Here is a 17,296-nt window from a genome sequence, read left to right as displayed (position 1 = left end):
AAGTGTTACCAAAGTAAGACAGTAATGTCTTTGGAATGAAAGCAAAGAGCTAAAACCAAAGTGAACATTGGCGTGAGGGAGCTGAAAGAGGATACAAAATCATGGACTGATGGTGACCTGGTTTTGTTGTTACTGGACTTGAATGTAATGATATTTTTTTGTCCAACAATGTGAATCTTTTTACTTTGTGGCTTTTTTTGTATCAGTTGGCCCACATTAGCATTAGCTTGTTGTTAGCGTTAGCTATAGCAGGCTGAGGCAGGGCTGTTTACGACAGTTTTAATTCTGCTTTTGACCAGTAGGGGGAAGAAGAAACACATGTTACTTTAAATAAAATAACAAAGAAAAAACTAAAGCCAAAACTGAGATTAAAAAGAATCTTTATGCCAAAGTCAACATTTATAAAATCTGGTTTTATGGTCAGAGACAAGGAAATAACCCTGAATGTGCTAATAGAGGAAGGGAGAGCCCTTTTAAGGAAGGGAGGGAGGGAACAACAGCATGTCTTTGCTGGAGGACAAAGAAAAGTGAAGAAGAATAGGAGAGATAAACAACAAAAGGACAGAAGCGACAGGAGCAATGCTTCTCCTGTCTGGGTGAAAATAGGGCAGGCAGGCTGGAGGAGGGTGGTGCAGCATCGCATCTTCAACACTGCAATAACAAGGGAGCAGGAGGAAGAAAACATCAGCAAAAAATCCTCCTCCATGCTGCCCACACAGCCACAACAGCACGGAGAATAAAGTGATTCAAATGACAGGACAGGGAAGCTGTCAGCAGGGAGAATGACAAATATCCCTGCTGTAATTCCATACAAATAAATGTTTCTTTGTGTGTGTGTGTGTGTGTGTGTGTGTGTGTGTGTGTGTGTGTGTGTGTGTGTGTGTGTGTGTGTGTGTGTGTGTGTGTGTGTGTGTGTGTGTGTGTGTGTGCGCGCGTGTGTGTGTGTGTGTGTGTGTGTGTGCGTGTGTGTGTGTGATAGACGATAGATCTCAGCACTGTGCACTGAGAACACACCAGGAGCTGTAATAAACACATTATAATAACATTAATGTGTAATCTGTAGTACTTATTTGTTTAAATAGCTGAATAATTGTAATAATAATAATAACAACAATAATTGCTATAAATTCCCTAAGCATAGCTGTATGTCATTGATACTATTTATATGCAAGAACTTTTGATTTTTACAACAGGCACTCGTTGGGCAGCTATAGGGTCCTTTAAGAGTATATATTGATCCGTTAGCAGCCCTGAATGAAGAATGTAAAGATTAACAGCTGCTGCTAACCATAGATATGTATATATGAATATCCATGCTACTAATGGCTCAATATACAGTATATTCTTAAAGGCCCCCTTAGCTGCCCAACGAGTGCCTGTTGTAAAAGATCAACAGTTCTAGTTGCAATGACATACAGCAATGCTAAGGGAATTTATAACAATAATGATAATAATGAAAGTTGGACTAGTTTCAGTCCAGATATTTCATACATTTCACATAAATTTAGACAGATAGGATCTGATTAATACATCAGACGGTGTCGGTGGGCATGAAAGACGGTGATTAACTAATAAATATGTGAGAAAAATATTTTCTAGAATCCAAAATTAAAGTTAGCAAAAATACAAGAAGGACATCTGAATGTTGTCCGTGGTGTGTGTGTGGGCCCATTCATGCTGGAGTGTGATAGTGATGATTTTCTACATGCATAAGCTGTTCTGATCCATTTTAGGAGTATTTTGAGTGAAACTCTTTTCTTGGATGGTTGTTTTTGCGCAGCACGACCATATATGGTCATTCCTAATATTTTAATTTTCCCTCAGTATTAGAGTACACTGAGAGCTGCAGGCTGTTAAATGCTTCCTGCAAAGCGTTTTGTTTTAAAAAGAGAGAAAAAAGCATCTTGGAATCTTTATCAGAGATCTTTAGGCTTGTAAAAAAATGGAAACGGAAAAACAAAAGATGTAGTGAGATAATCTGAGCTGCCAGGAGGCATTAAGAGACTCCTCGAGTGTTGGGAGGAAAACTCATTAAAAGGCCTTCTGCTGTAACCTTGACAGGTGAAATTGCATATCTATGTGCAACGCATTCATCATAATCACATGAGGTTGTGCTTTTTCTTCCAGAGCCAAAACGAGTGGAGCCAGGTTCATTTCTCTGGCTGAGAGCTCAGCTGCTTCTGCCAGAGACAGAAGCAGAGGAAGATATATAGAGAGGGGAGACAAAACACACACAGGAGGACAAGGAGGATGAAAACCAGAGCAAATAAAGAGAATAAAGGTCTGACAGAAGAGAAAGGAGCGTTAAATCCTTAAAATGGGATTATTTTAGAGACGTGAGGAGCAGTGGGAGACATGTGGCTGTAATTACCCCACAAGTGAGAGACAGGAAACACAAACACACTAATGTGAGATTAAACCAGAACCTGGTTTAATCTAAACTTAAATAAACTTGATAATAAACCCTGAAAGAGCCGCGGGCCCTGCTGTTAGCTGTGCTTTTAAAGGGTTTAAACACGCTGTTGACTAATTAAACATTTTGTGGTTCAAATCTGCCCTGAAAGAGTCAGAGCTGTACTTTCTGACGAGGACAAATTAAAGATAAAAGTCATGTTAATCGGGAGCTAAACATGGCGAGATAATCCAGCAGAGAGAGGGTGCTACCTGGAACCAGCGGCTGCCCGCTGAGGCCCACTGGCATGATGCCCAGGTTGTTCATGGCCGTCGCCCACGCTCCCTGGTCGGAAACAGGAGCGCTGAGATGGTTCTGCTCAGCGCCCAGACCGCTCGCTCCATCAGCTGCTGCAGACGAGAACATCTCAGCAAATCCACCTCATTGAAGTTTGAGTCAGAGCTGAGTGTTGCTGCGTACCGCCGGCCATAGCAGGTGGTCCTGTTCCTGTTTCTTCTGTCCACTCATCAGATCATGTCTGTGGTTGACAGAAGGATGGAGGGACCTGTGGAAGACAAAAACAACATCTGGAATCTTGTTGGATCATTTCTGCTTCTCACTGTTATGCAGAAGTTTCTTCTGAATCTCGTCTGAGCAAGAGGGTTAGAGTTAGGGTTAGCAAGAGAAACGAGAAGGTCAGAGTCAGAGACCGAGCAGCTGCAGGGTTATAGCAACACCTTCATGAGTAAAAAACTCAAAACGACAAATCAGGATGGAAGGAAAAGAGAGAGCGCACACAAACACACATATACGCACCCACCCACCCACCCACACACACACACACACACACACACACACACACACACACACACACACACACACATATGCACCCACACACACCTAATCTGGATAAGAATCTTATGTTTAATGAACTGCGGCAGACAGTTACTTAACACCTGTGGCTGTGTCTATTGTAGCTTTGACTGTGTGTGTGTGTGTGTGTGTGTGTGTGTGTGTGTGTGTGTGTGTGTGTGTGTGTGTGTGTGTGTGTGTGTGTGTGTGTGTGTGTGTGTGTGTGTGTGTGTGTGTGTGTGTGTGTTTGAAGATCTAATGTACCTTCACAGACATGAGAACTGCCTCGTTTTTGTCTCTCCACACGCTGATAAATATAATTTTATGATGTTGTTCAGGTCTCAGGCGATTGAAGCTTCTTCTGTTTGTGAATCTTTATTTAGTTGTTTTTAGATCAGCGTCGTGAACTCCAAGCGCTGCTGCTTCTTTGTTGTCATCTTTGTAATCAGCTAAACATGTGTGTGGATTATAAGTAACGTTTAGCAAACACTAAAATGGCTTCAGCTGACTCAGTTTTAAAGATGGGGACCTTAATGTCACTGTGCTCGTTGGGGAGTCGCTCACAACTCCCAGTTCTAACGGATTCTGCAAAGATTTGGCTAAAGTTAAAAAATGTTTTTCTCATGGAAATCTACCAGTAGTCTCAATGTTACTTTTCTACTGTTTAAGGAAGTGAGTCATTGCTACCATGTGTACATGGGTCTTCCTGGGTCTACGTGGGTCTCTGAGGGTCTCTGTGGTTTTATGTGGGTCTCTGTGGGTCTCTGTGGGTTTACGTGGGTCTCTGTGGGTTTACGTGGGTCTCTGTGGGTTTACGTGAGTCACTGTGGGTCTCTTTGGGTTTGTATGGGTCTCTGTGGGTCTCTGTTTGTCTCCATCCTTCTACCATCTGACTGGATGATGCCCAACTCCTCCGAGTGTTTCTGCTCACTTTCACTCACCATGAAATATTCACAGCTCAACTCATGTCCTGTTAATCATTTATGAGCTCAGTTGATCTCTGAATCATTCAACCCCAACACCAGGAGGTAGTCTCTCACAAACAAGCACCCTCGTAGAAGCCCCATCATATTTACATACATGCTGCAGCTCTGTAGGGCACAAAGGCGCATTAAAGCAGTAGAAATGTTAAGCAGCTGGATTTGTTACAGCTTAAATCTGGCAATCAGTCAGCCCTGCAGCTTCTGCTGACCCCTGATAAAGCAGAGCAGTGGTCAAAGCCTGCACCTGCATCACCTGGCCTTCACCCTTCACCCAGCATCGCTGCACCACAGCCTCCACACCCACCTCGCCAATAAAGCAACCTTCAAATACCTTTAGTGGGCAACCAGTTGAGATTAATTCTCTTCGTGAGGAAACGCTGACAACCGCAGGGGAGCTCAGAGGTAAAGGTGTTAAAGCTTGTCATATCTGGGAGGATCCATGTTGTTGATGCTGCAGCAGGACGACAGGAAGCTGCTCAGTTAGCTGGAGGAGGTTTGATTAAATCAAGAGAAGCTGGAATGTCCAGTCTGCTTTGTTTTAGGTGTGATATTGACCAGTTCACACACACACACACACACACACACACACACACACACACACACACACACACACACACACACACACACACACACACACGTCTGAATCTGCTGGTTAGTGAGCGCATTTAACTTATGAGCCCCATGAGATGTCTAAGCTGCAGCTGTTACTCTCCTGCTTAGACTCTATCAAAACCTGGATGGCTGGGAGCTTTCTTCAGCTGAATGTAGTATAAAAACTGAGATACTCATCTGTGCCCCAGAAAAGCTGGTTCCCAAAGTCAGAGACTCTCTTGGTCAGCTTTCTTCTCACACCAAACCTTCTGTCAGGAATCTTGGCATGACCTTTGACCCAGCTCTCACCCTGGATTCTCATGTCAGTTCTCTTGTTCGCTCTTCCTTCTTCCATCTCAGGAACATTGCTAAGCCGAGTCCCATTCTGTCCCGCTCTGAACTTGAGACACTTCTCCACACCTTCATCTCCTCGCGCTTAGACTACTGTAACTCTCTTTTCACGTGTCTGAGCAGAACCTCCCTGAACCGTCTACAGGTGGTTCAGAACGCCTGTGCTCGGCTTCTGACCAAGTCCTCCAAACACACCCACATCACCCCGCTTCTCCTCCAGCTTCACTGGCTGCCAGTCAACTTCAGGGTTCATTTCAAGATCCTGGTTCTGGTCTATAGGGCCTTACATGGACAAGCACCATCTTACATTGGTGATCTTCTTAGTCCCTACACCCCCAGCAGGTCCCTGAGGTCCAGTGATCAAAGCCTACTGGTTGTGCAGCACCAGGCTAAAGACCAAAGGTGACAGATCATTTGCTGCTGTGGCACCCAGAGTCTGGAACTCTCTCCCCCTGAGCCTGAGATCAGTGGACTCAGTGGACTCCTTTAAAAGCAGCTGAAGACTCACTTGTTCAAGCTGGCTTTTGTATGACCTTCTTCACCACTCTTTCTTTATTCTGCTCTCCCCACCTATTCCACCTTCCTCAGGATCCACTGATTTCCCTCTTTCCTATTCTCTCTCTCTCTTTCTTAACATTTTTTCAATCACAATTGCCTATTTTTTGCTCATTTAAAATATATTTTTAAACAATTTCCAAATGCTTTTTATATTTTTACATTTTTTGTTTTTGTGAAGCACCTCTTGATTTTTATCTTGAGAGGTGCTATAGAAATGATATTTTCTTCTTTTTCTTAGCAGCAATAAAAGCAGCAGAACATGTGTGTTCTCAGTCAGCCTCCAGCGACACTCAGGATGTCCATCTTTAAAAGGCTGACCCATAAATCCTGATAAAAATGTCCTGCTGCTCTGCTTTTTAGTGTTCCAGTTCTTTTAATCATGTTCCACAAATTCCATCTGCATTAAAAATATGACTGGAGCGTGGCACCAAGCCCAGGCGGAAATCTGTAAATATTCTGCCTTCAATGACACCCTGATCCCGGGATTAGATCCTGACACATAATTCAACAGCGTGGAATGAGCAAACTTAGGTAAATTTAAATTTTTGACTAAAAGGTCCTTGTTGTTCTCACGCCGAGATTAAAGACAGTGGTGCAGCAAGAGTTTAGAACTGTTTCCAGAAGTTGGGTGTGGAGCTTAGCCGCGGGTTGGGAACGACCCGGTCTGCAGCTTGGATGAACACTTTAACCAGCTCTACTGGTAAAGCTGGGAGAATGAGACTCTGGTGCAAAAGTCCATTTATGTCAGTAACTCAGCTGAGACTGCGAAACCATCTAAAGGCTCAGGAGCCCTCTGCAGGAGCTCTGGATGCATCAGTTGATCAGAGTAGCACTTTGAGTCTAGAATATTGAACCTTTTCACAATATTCTGATTGTCTGAGATTGTGAATGTGGGGTTTTCATCAGCTGTAGGATACAAGCATCACGGTTAAAACTGAAAAGGCTGAAACATCGGGATTTGTGAGGAATGGGTCTGTCTTACAGGTTAGTTTCATCTTTTAGGTTAGATTAGGTTTGTTGCTGGTCCTGGAGGGCCAGTTTCGAGCATGTTTTAGCTGTTTTTCTTCTCCTACACACCTGACTTCAATCAGCAGGTGATTAACATGGTCCGGAGCTGCTGAACAGGTGAATCAGCCTCTGAATCAAGTGTGTTGGAGCAGAGGGATAATGAAAACATGATGGATACGGCCCTTCAGGGCCGCATGTGAGAACCACTGATCTAGCTCAGAAGTCTAGACCAACCAGAGCATTAGTAACAAGATTTAGCTCTTCAGCACGCTCCCTTTTAGCCTCAGCATTGGCCCAGGCACTTTGGTGTTACCCAATCACAGAGCTCTACTTTGTGTGGTGGGCTGAGCGCCACAGCTTCAACAGAAAAAAATTACAAAGATGGTTCTGGAACTCGTTCGTCATTAACATTGGATGATTAAAGCTTGGTTTATGCTTGACGCATTCACTTTCCGCTTGGTGATGTGGCTCGTGGATGGAACACGCTTCACAACTTGCAGCGTTTATTGTTCAAGCGGCTTGTCTCTGTGGTGAGCCAATATTCTCCCAAACTGTAGGGGGCAGCATGGAGCTATATGACATGCATCCAACACTACACCATAGTAGAAGTAAAAATTACTGTTGTTAACAATCAGAATCAGAATCAGAATCAGAAAAGGTTTATTGCCATTGTTAGTGAACAAACGATTCACAAACTAGGAACTTGCTTCGGTACTAATGTGCTACATATGACATGAATAATATAATTAAAAAATAGAATAGAGTAGAATAAAGTAGAATAAAATATAATAACTAGCATAAAACTTTGCTATAAAAAATGGCAGGTAAAGGTAATATGGCCGATAACGTAACGTTATGTCAAGTACCGAAGACGAGCATGGTTGTGTGTTTATAAGCTGTTCACAAGTCTAACGGCAGATGGAAAGAAGCTGTTCTTATGGCGAGAGGTTCTGGTCCGGATGGACCGTAACCTCCTGCCCGAGGGAAGCGGCTCAAAAAGTCTGTGACCCGGGTGAGAAGGGTCAGCTGCTATCCGACCTGCACGCCCACGAGTTCTGGAGACGCACAGGTCCTGGAGAGATGGAAGGCTGCAGCCAATCACCTTCTCAGCAGAGCGCACAATGCGCTGCAGTCTGTGTTTGTCCCTCACTGTGGCTCCAGCATACCACACAGCGATGGAGGAAGTGAGGATGGACTCAATGATGGCCGTGTAAAACTGCACCATCATCTGGGTCGGCAGCTTGGCCTTTTTCAACTGCCGCAGAAAGTACATCCTCTGCTGGGCCTTTTTGATCAGGGAGCTGATGGATGGCTCCCACCTAAGGTCATGTGTGATGGTGGTTCCGAGGAAGCGGAAGGAGTCCACAGTGGTGACGGAGGTGTCCGTCAGGACGAGGGGGAGAGATGGGGCTGTTACTTTCCTGAAGTCCACAATCATCTCCACTGTCTTCTGAGCATTGAGCTCCAGGTTGTTGCTGCTGCACCAGTACACCAGCCGTTCCACTTCTCTCCTGTAGGCGGACTCATCTCCGTCAGAGATGAGCCCGATGAGGGTGGTGTCGTCCGCAAACTTGATTAGTTTAACGGAGTCATGGCTCGAGGTGCAGCAGTTTGTGTACAGGGAGAAGAGCAGAGGAGAAAGTACACAGCCCTGTGGAGATCCTGTACTAATTGTCTGAATGGTGGAAACATTCTTCCCCAGCCGCACGCACTGCCTTCGGTCCGTCAGGAAGTCAGTGATCCACCTGCAGGTGGAGTTGGTTTAACAGCATGGCATTCCAGCATTTTTAACAGCGTCCTCGTCTTTTACGACAGTGCGAGCTATTTCTCTCCAAGAATTATTAACAACATGTTGATCACGGTGATCTTTGAGAGCTGAATCATACAAATGTCTGTATTTACGAACCTCTGCCATACTAGTTCTTGCCAGTCCGCCATGTTTTTCCACGTCCGCCCGTCCGGTGGTTAGAAAATTGGTTGGTTGATCAGGCAGACGCCAAAAATCTTAAACCCCCTGACCCGGGAGCCACGACCCAGGCAGACCAAGGCACCGCACTCCACACCAGGTGTGGCAGGGAGAGGAGAGATGAAGATCTACAGTATATCATCAAAAGAAGTCCCAGGAGAAGAGAGGACTCAAAGGCCCCACCTGACATATACAGTCATACACAAACACAGTCACACACTCCCTCCCTCATGCTCACACATGCACATACAACCAAAGACTTACAAAAATGCACGCCGGACACCCACTCATGCTCCCCATACACACCCTATTCACTCTGGTCCCGGTACTGCTGCACATTGGGTACAACCATCGCTGGTTACCAGAGTTTGACCTTTTCTGCTGGGGTGCTGATGAGCAGGCCCCCCCGCCCAACGCTGAGCACAGCAACCCACCACCCCAGACCCCAACCAGACGGTGGGATCTCCCTCCTAGCCTCCAGCCCCAGGAAGCCAAGCAACAACAGAGGTGTGCTAAGACCCCTAGTCTCCCTCCGCCTGCTCCAATATAGTGTTGTGTGTTAATGAGGTGTATTCCATGGCTGTGGTGAGGGGGCAGCGCGGGCATTGTCTGGCCTATGCCAGCGGATGCCACCACACCACCCCACTTGCACCCACAGCCCTCGGTGTCTAAATGCAGTTTAAAATTGGAAGTGGGCCCCGGCACTCAAGATGAGGCTGAGAAATCCCCCTGCCAAGTGCCGTTGAATGTGCTCACTCCCAAGACCCTAAGTGCGTGTTTGCGTGGAATGTTGCTGGTGGAAGTGTATAAGGTGCAAATAAAATTGGGGGGTAGGTTGCCACAGTAATGCGGAAATGGGATCCATACCCGCACTCCCTGACTTGTCCACCCCCCAAGGTCCTATGTGCATGTTTGTGTGATGATGTGAGGGAGCAGGAGGGGAAAAATATGCGGGGATGGGGTGGAATGGCTGGTTGGGCTTAGCCCTCCAGGGAGCCAGCTCCCCCACTGGCCCCAATAGGCACCTCTGTTGTCATGCCACCGAGGGCATGGAGACCCCAGCCCATCTTGCCTGGGCCCAAAGCAGCAGCATTACAGAGCCTCACAGAGTCAGAGGGCACAAACCCAGCCCCACCCCAGCAGAATATCTATGCCCATCCCTGCATTTGCACAACTTCCAGAATATATAAGACATAGGACATCCAGGTAAGGTTGGGTCCTCCCCCTCCCCTGTGATGGGACAGCAGAGGAGCCAATGTCTACCCAAGGCCCCTGAACCCAGGTCAGGCACTGCTGCATGTTCCTGCCTTCTTCCTGGCAGCATACATGTCAGGACCCGACACCCAAGGCCCCGCCCAGATCTCCCCACGGGGCCGGCCACCCCCACACCCCGAGCCCCCAGGCCCCCACCCAGACCCACCTAGGGGCAATGCAGCCGCCGGGCAGTGACCCATGTTCACCACCAAGACCTCCAAGGGGCCCCACTCACAACCGCCAGTAGTCCATCCCCCGAGGCAACCCAAGCACATCCAGAGGGGGGCAACAGCCCCCCAGACCCAGACACCCCCAGTGAACCCACCTCCAAGGAACGTCCAGATACTCCAAACTCAGACCCTCCACCCCCTCACCCACATCATCCCACAGGACAATATCAATGGTCCCCCGTCATCGCTATGTGATGGAACCGATCAAAGGAGCCCAAAGAGATAAATTTGAAGTGTAAGCAGAGGCTGTATCAAGTGTAATATGATCTAACAAAAGATTTCTATACTGGTTAATGCAGAGTATCTCTATTTTTCCATTTCATGAGGATGTTTTCTTAGCGATGCATATGACAGTCAGAACCATGTGAACCAACGATGTTTCAATCGGGAGATTGTCCAGGTTTCCCAGTAAACAAAGAGAGGGAGAAGTTGGGATATGACATTTCAGAGACTTTGACAGGTCTTCACATAATCTACCCCAAAATTCCCGGACAGGTGGACAGGACCACAGTGCATGAATGTAATTGTCAGGAATGTTGTTTGTGCAGTGTGTACAGGTGTCAGACGACACAAACCCCATCTTGAACATCCGATGACCTGTATAGTGTACTCTGTAGAATTTTGTACTGAATTAATTGTAAATTGGAGTGTCTGATCATTTTAAAAGTGTTTAAACAAGTTTGGGACCAGAAGTTCTGGTCAAAGCTGACTGATTGATCCACCTCCCATTTTTCAATAGGGATTGCTATTCTATCGTCTATTTTGGACAGTGTCTTATATACTTTAGATAGTAGTTTGGGGGGTTTGAGATTATAGAAGTCTAATACCCTTGGTGGTGTTTGTAATTCTATTTTATTGAGCTTAAATTTTTGTTTTACTACAGATTTAATTTGGTGATATTCTAAAAAGCTATTCTTATCTATTCCAAATTGGGAGACTATTCTATTAAATGGGATGAAGTCCAATCCTTCATATATGTGTTCCAGGTATAGGATTCCTTTATTTTTCCAGTCCGGAAGGTTCATCATTTGGTTATTTTGCAAAATGTCAGGATTATTCCAGATAGGTGTGCGTCTGCATGGTAATAGTGAAGACTGTCATTTTAAGATACTCCCACCATGCTGTCAGAGAGGTGCTGATACAAATACTTTTGAAGCCTTCATGTTTTCTTATGCTTGAGCTTATAAATGGTAAGTCTGAAAGCTCTATCGTGTTGCAAAGTGTCTGTTCTATGTCTAACCAGGACTCATCTAGTGGGTTATCTTGCAACCATCTTGGTATATATTGCAGCCTGTTGGCTAAGAAATAATAATAAAAGTTGGGTAGATCCAGTCCTCCTCTGTCTTTGGTCTTCTGAAGCGTTTTTAAGCTAATTCGTGAAGGTTTATCCTGCCAAAGGAATTTGGTAATTGAGGAGCCCAGAGATCTAAACCAGTCAGCTGGTGGTTTGTTTGGGATAATTGAAAATAAGTAATTTATTCTGGGTAAGACCATCATTTTAATTGTAGCAACCCTCCCCATGAGTGATATCGTAAAGGATTTCCATCTTGCAAGATCATCTTCCACTTTCTTTAAAAGTGGGATGTAGTTTAGTTTGGTTAGATCTGCTAACTTGGGAGAGACATTAATTCCCAGGTATGTGATATTCCCTGACCTGGTTTCTTTAATGCTGACATGTTGACTCTGAATCTGATGCAACCAAAAACAGCAACAGAGTAAAAAGTTATAAACTAGTTTAATGCCAAACTGTAATGGAGCGTTCCACAGAGAAACCCAGAGTTCAATGAAAAACGACAGATTAAACACTCAGCAGGACTCTAATTATCCACTTTGGTCTCTTGTAAAAAAGAAAACGGTGACTCGTGAAGTCCAGTTTCTGTTTTGAATCACTCATCACTGTCATTCCTCTGATCCCCACTATCCCCTCTCAGAGCTCTTCAGTGAATTCAGAGCAGAGACTTAAAACTCTAATCTATGGGCGGAGTGCAGGGCCTGCCATTTCCACTCTGACTGGGACTCCCTCTTTACCCTTCAACTGAGAGACAGGGTCATGGCCCAGATATCAGTCAGCGCTCGCTGCAGCAAATTACTTCTAATAAAGCCTCTCGAAAAGCTCCATTAGCCACAGAGACGAAGAGAAGGCAAAGAGAGAGAGAGAGAGAGAGAGAGAGACAGTCTGCAGCCAAGGCAGCAAATCCAATCAGCTCCAATCAAATCATTGTTCAGAAAAACAGGCAAGCTCAGAGCCCGTAATGATCGCCAAAAGAAGGGGAGCATTTTGCATTTAACATCTGAATGAGCCATCAGTGAATAAACGGTTGGAATAGAAAACATGGTTGTGGCTGTTCAAAGAGCCCAGATGGTTAGAGACGAGCCATCCTCTCCTCCGCCAATCAGAGAGAAGGCAAGCAGTAATGCACTGGAGCTTTTACCTGAATCGAGTCATTTACAGGTAAGCATTTGCAAGTCAAAAAGTGCCATTATGTGTTGCAATAAACACATACTTATGTAACATTAGCGTGGCGTTTTCAGCTCAGGATGTGAGCGGCAGCATGGGGTCAGTGGTGTAAAGCATCAAAAACACAAACATTCAGTCCTTTTACAAACATGAAGCCATGCGTTGGTGTGATGTTTACTGGTAGTCCTTCACAACACACATACGCAGAATCTGAGATTAAAACTAACACTTTAGCATATGGGGTGGTGCAGCTGCCTTGCACCATGAAGGTTGCAGGTTTGAGTCCCAAGCATGTGTGGGATTCCTCCTGCGACCAATTGTTTACTCTGAGTTGCCCCTAGGTGTGAGTGAATGTGTCTGGTTGTTTGTCTCTGTGTGTCCCTATGATGGGCTGGACACATGTCCAGGGTGTCCCCACCTCTCACCTAATGCCAGATGGACACCAGCTCCCCGAGACCCTAGTGAGGAAAAGCAGTTGAGAAGACGAGTGAGTGACTTTGTCCTCCTGCACGAACAAACATGAACGCTCGGAGTCACCGTGGAATATTTCCTAAAACTTCTCTGAGGTGGAAGTTAAAGCTGTGCGCAGAAAACTTCAGCAAACACGTTCAGATGAGAGCGGCACCATAAAGAGCTTAGCACATCCCAGTGTTGGGGTTAGGGCTTTACCACCCAATCAGAGCAGCAGGGGACACGCGTTACAGGTGGGCTGGTTTACGGCGGAGGCTCCGGTGGAGCGCCGAGCAATTTGTAAAACAAACACCTCAAAGAAAGAAGCTGTTTTCCGCATGACTGGGCCCACCAGCCAGCGTTCATATCACAAATCAATCCGACAACCCTCCCTCCCCTCCCAGTAAAACCAGTTTTAATACGCTCCCATAAACCAAGGTAGGAATTTCTGCCTTTAATTATCAGATTTGTTCCATTCCAAACCTTTCAGCCATTAGCCTCCACGTGTCCAGCCCTCCAGCACACAGCTAATGCACCTTTTTGGGTGAATGTCACAGAGCCACATTACTGAAAATGCTTCATGCATCTCGGTGACAGCGCTGCAGCTCTTTACTCTGTGAATCAATCCGCTGTGGATTGCTTAAAATTCAGGCGAGGCTCTGAGTGCGGCTGCCGCTCCAGTTTCAAATCCATTTAATCCACTTAGTGGTGGAGACGCGGTCGGGGGAGGGCGGGCGGCCGCCAGGTTTACAGAGAGGTGAAGGCAAAAGAAGAGATGAAAGAACTGGACACAACATCTAATGAGAACCCTAAACCTCACTGCAAACATCAGCTCTGTGTGTTGTCTGGTTCTTAGAGGGGCGATCTGTTCAAGCACAGAAGTGCACGAGGCAGGAAAAAAAGATAAGAGGATGCCAGGGTCAGAAGAATCCTCTTCAGAAAACAAAAAAATCTGAAAATAAAACAGAAACTCAACAATTGAGGAAGGGGTAATGCGACGAGCACGGCAAAACCCCACCTGCCTATGGGAGACAGGCTGGGCCACAGCCAACGAAAACAAGACAGGAACATGATCAGACAGAGCAAAAACATCTGAGCAAACCTCAGTTATATTGACACCAAAAGAAAAACAAAATTTAAATATGTGAGACCCCCATGAGTGGGTAAGTTAACCATCTGAGACAGTCCACAAGAGTCAGTTAAATTACAAAAATCAGCCACCAGAAACTTCTCTGCGATCTATATTTGGCAGGATGATTCAGAGCTTTCATACTAGAACACACTGACGCTTTGATCAACACTAGAAGACCACCTGGGGCGATGGTGGCACAGGAGTTAAGAGCTCGCCCCGTAATCGGAAGGTTGCAGGTTCAAGCCCCGCTCAGTCTGTCGCTGTCATTGTGTCCTTGGGCAAGACACTTAGCCCACGTTGCCTGCTGGTGGTGCTCGGCAGTCTCGCCTCTGTCAGTGCGCCCCAGGGCAGCTGTGGCTACATTGTAGCTTCATCCCCACCAGTGTGTGAATGTGTGAATGGGTGAATGACTGATTGTGTTGTAAAGCGCCTTGAGGGATTCCATGACTCTAGAAGGCGCTATATCAAATACAGGCCATTTAACCTAACAGACGTGACTGTTTAAAGACAAAACACCACACAGGTTCACCTGTTTTCTTCACACTAACAGTTGACTAACAGTTGTGAACTGTGGAGAATGGGTTAAATCGTTGCTGCATGGTTACCGCACAGTGGGCACGTTATTCAAAATTCACTCATTCATCTGTTTGGGTCTATTCATTTTCTGTCAGATTTCAGTTTCAGAAATAAACATTAGCTGTATGAAGAAGGAAAAGCATAAGATCTGTCAATCACGGAGGAGCAGCGGCTCTATTCCAAACCCCTCTCAGAGCTCCTCACCTGATAGCAGCCAATCAGGGGTGACGTGGGTGTGGCCAGTAAAAGCAAGAATAAAAGTGACAGAGCCCAGAAATGGCTCATTCTGGAAGGTACTGAGGGTTAAGGATTAAGCCCCTGAAAGTGCTTTATGTGAGAGGAATTAAGAACGTCATGAACATGTTTCATATCAACCATTAAACTTTAACATGAACTTGTTTAAAAAGATGCACAATTTGTCGCTTTAAAAAGATATAATGTTTCTCAAAATAAACAAATGGGCTCGATGTTTATCTTTAGAGCTGTTTGGTAAAGCATCCATCCACTGACCTCCTCCCATTATTCACTCTGCCAGCATCAGGACCACTCCGGACCTGTAGGGTCGGTGTCAGGGGATGACGGTGTTGGTTTCAAAAGTGTTCAGGATGTCTGCACACACACACACACACACACACACACACACACACACACACACACACACACACACACACACACACACACACACACACACACACACACACACACACACACACACACACACACACACACACACACACACACACACACACATCTCCAGGGCAGTGGATTTTAAATGTCACACCTCCTTTTGTGTGTGTGTGTGTGTGTGTGTGTGTGTGTGTGTGTGTGTGTGTGTGTGTGTGTGTGTGTGTGTGTGTGTGTGTGTGTGTGGTAGGGCCTCCAGCAGGCGACATCGGTGAGTCATAGAAAATGACCAGATGGTGTTGGATGGAGAAAAAAAACACAAACAGCAAAATGGCAAACAGTGAAAATGAAAAAGGGAAGAGAAGGTGAATGCAGAGAGAGAGACAGGGAGAGAGAGAGAGAGAGAGAGAGAGAGAGAGAGAGAGAGAGAAAAGAGGAGAAGATCATCTGCAGAGAGATGTAGTGAAAGAGGGGGAGAGTGTTTTGTAGCTAGAATTCTTCCAGCCATGACTGGTCTGCATTTTGAACACCTTCCCTTCTGTTGCTGACAGACCAGGCTCTGCAGGATCAACCAATTAGCATCGCTCCGACACACACACACACACACACACACACACACACACACACACACACACACACACGATATAAGCAAATAAAACGAGCCTGTGAATGTTTACGTTTGACTAGCAGACAAAAACAAAACGGGTTGTGGCACGCTTTAAACGCCATAGATGTCCACGTTTCACTGCAGGAGGGTGAGTCTGATGTTTGCTTTAAAGGAGAAATTCATCAGTAAACAAATTGTAATGAAATAAACCCCAAACGTTGTTATTTCTCATACATTTATTATTAAGCGTCTAAATCTGCATCTGACCACTAACAACCAGCAAAAGCAGGAATAAGGAAATAAAGGATGCTAAGTGACGATGACAGAATTAGAAAATTAATGGAAACTGCATCCAGCACGTGTGTCTGAGTGAGATGGCAGCCTTGTACTACATCCATGCTAAACGGGCTGACTGACAGAAGCAGCAGGGTGAGGCGGCGCCGTCTGTTCACTTCCCCTCTAATTATAATCAAGCAACACTAAAAGTGGCAGAACTCATCGCTGAGCTGCCTCTGAGTCACAGACGACACCGAGGCTCCCCGGTTCGGCGTGGGGATCCATCCTGGACACGGATCATTGAAACTGGGGGTTTGAATCTGCTTTTCTTAACATTTTCATTTAGTTCAAACACTTGCAGCAGCTGGATCTGATGAAGGACACCTGTCCACAAACCTGACTGAACAAACAGAATGTGATTCTGTTCTAACAAAATGTGGTTAGGGCAAACACATAAGGGCCGTAATAACAGCAGAGGGATGCATGGCACCGCAGCACTGACTGGTGTACAGTGACTTGGACAAACCGCCGCTGCTGATTTAGACAACCTGCTTCAAAGGTGTTGACGACTTTTTAGTTTCTCCATCAGAACTAATCAGGCTTTTCCAGAGCCAAAAGTCTTCAGGGGCGTTACCGGATCTGGTGTCGGTACAGGATCTGCTCGGGTGCAAGATCGGCTCGGAGTCCTTCGACTGCCGATGACGTCAAAGTAGTTGATTGGCTGAACATGAACCTTATGGAAGTTACGTAATCACGTTACGTTGGTCCAGGCACATTTTTCTCTTGGAAAGATGGACAACTTTTACAAAGAAATCCATCATTACCTCTTTGAAAATACACTTTTAGCATAGCGCTGCATGTATATTAGGGCTGAACGATTAACTGCATGTGCAATTAAATTGCGATGTGACAAAAGGAGATTTTCTAATCGCAAAGGCTGCAATTTGGCAGCGAGTGGTTAGCGCAGTGCTAATATACATGGAAAAAC

General features: G+C 45.7%; 1 protein-coding gene across 1 annotated transcript in view; it reads right to left on the bottom strand.

The window, feature by feature from the left end:
• enox1 (ecto-NOX disulfide-thiol exchanger 1) overlaps positions 1-17,296 on the bottom strand; it is a 104,028-nt gene that overhangs the window by 36,927 nt on the left and 49,805 nt on the right. The window contains exon 2 of the mRNA XM_054746587.2: positions 2,665-2,957. Coding sequence (XP_054602562.1) covers positions 2,665-2,818 — 154 coding nt within the window. The 5' untranslated portion in view covers positions 2,819-2,957. The remainder of the gene's footprint in view (positions 1-2,664; positions 2,958-17,296) is intronic.

Source organism: Nothobranchius furzeri, chromosome 14, assembly GCF_043380555.1.
Source record: "Nothobranchius furzeri strain GRZ-AD chromosome 14, NfurGRZ-RIMD1, whole genome shotgun sequence".
NCBI classification, from domain to species: domain Eukaryota; kingdom Metazoa; phylum Chordata; class Actinopteri; order Cyprinodontiformes; family Nothobranchiidae; genus Nothobranchius; species Nothobranchius furzeri.
The sequence above is the reverse complement of the archived record's forward strand: the minus strand, read 5'-3'. Positions and strand labels throughout refer to the sequence as shown.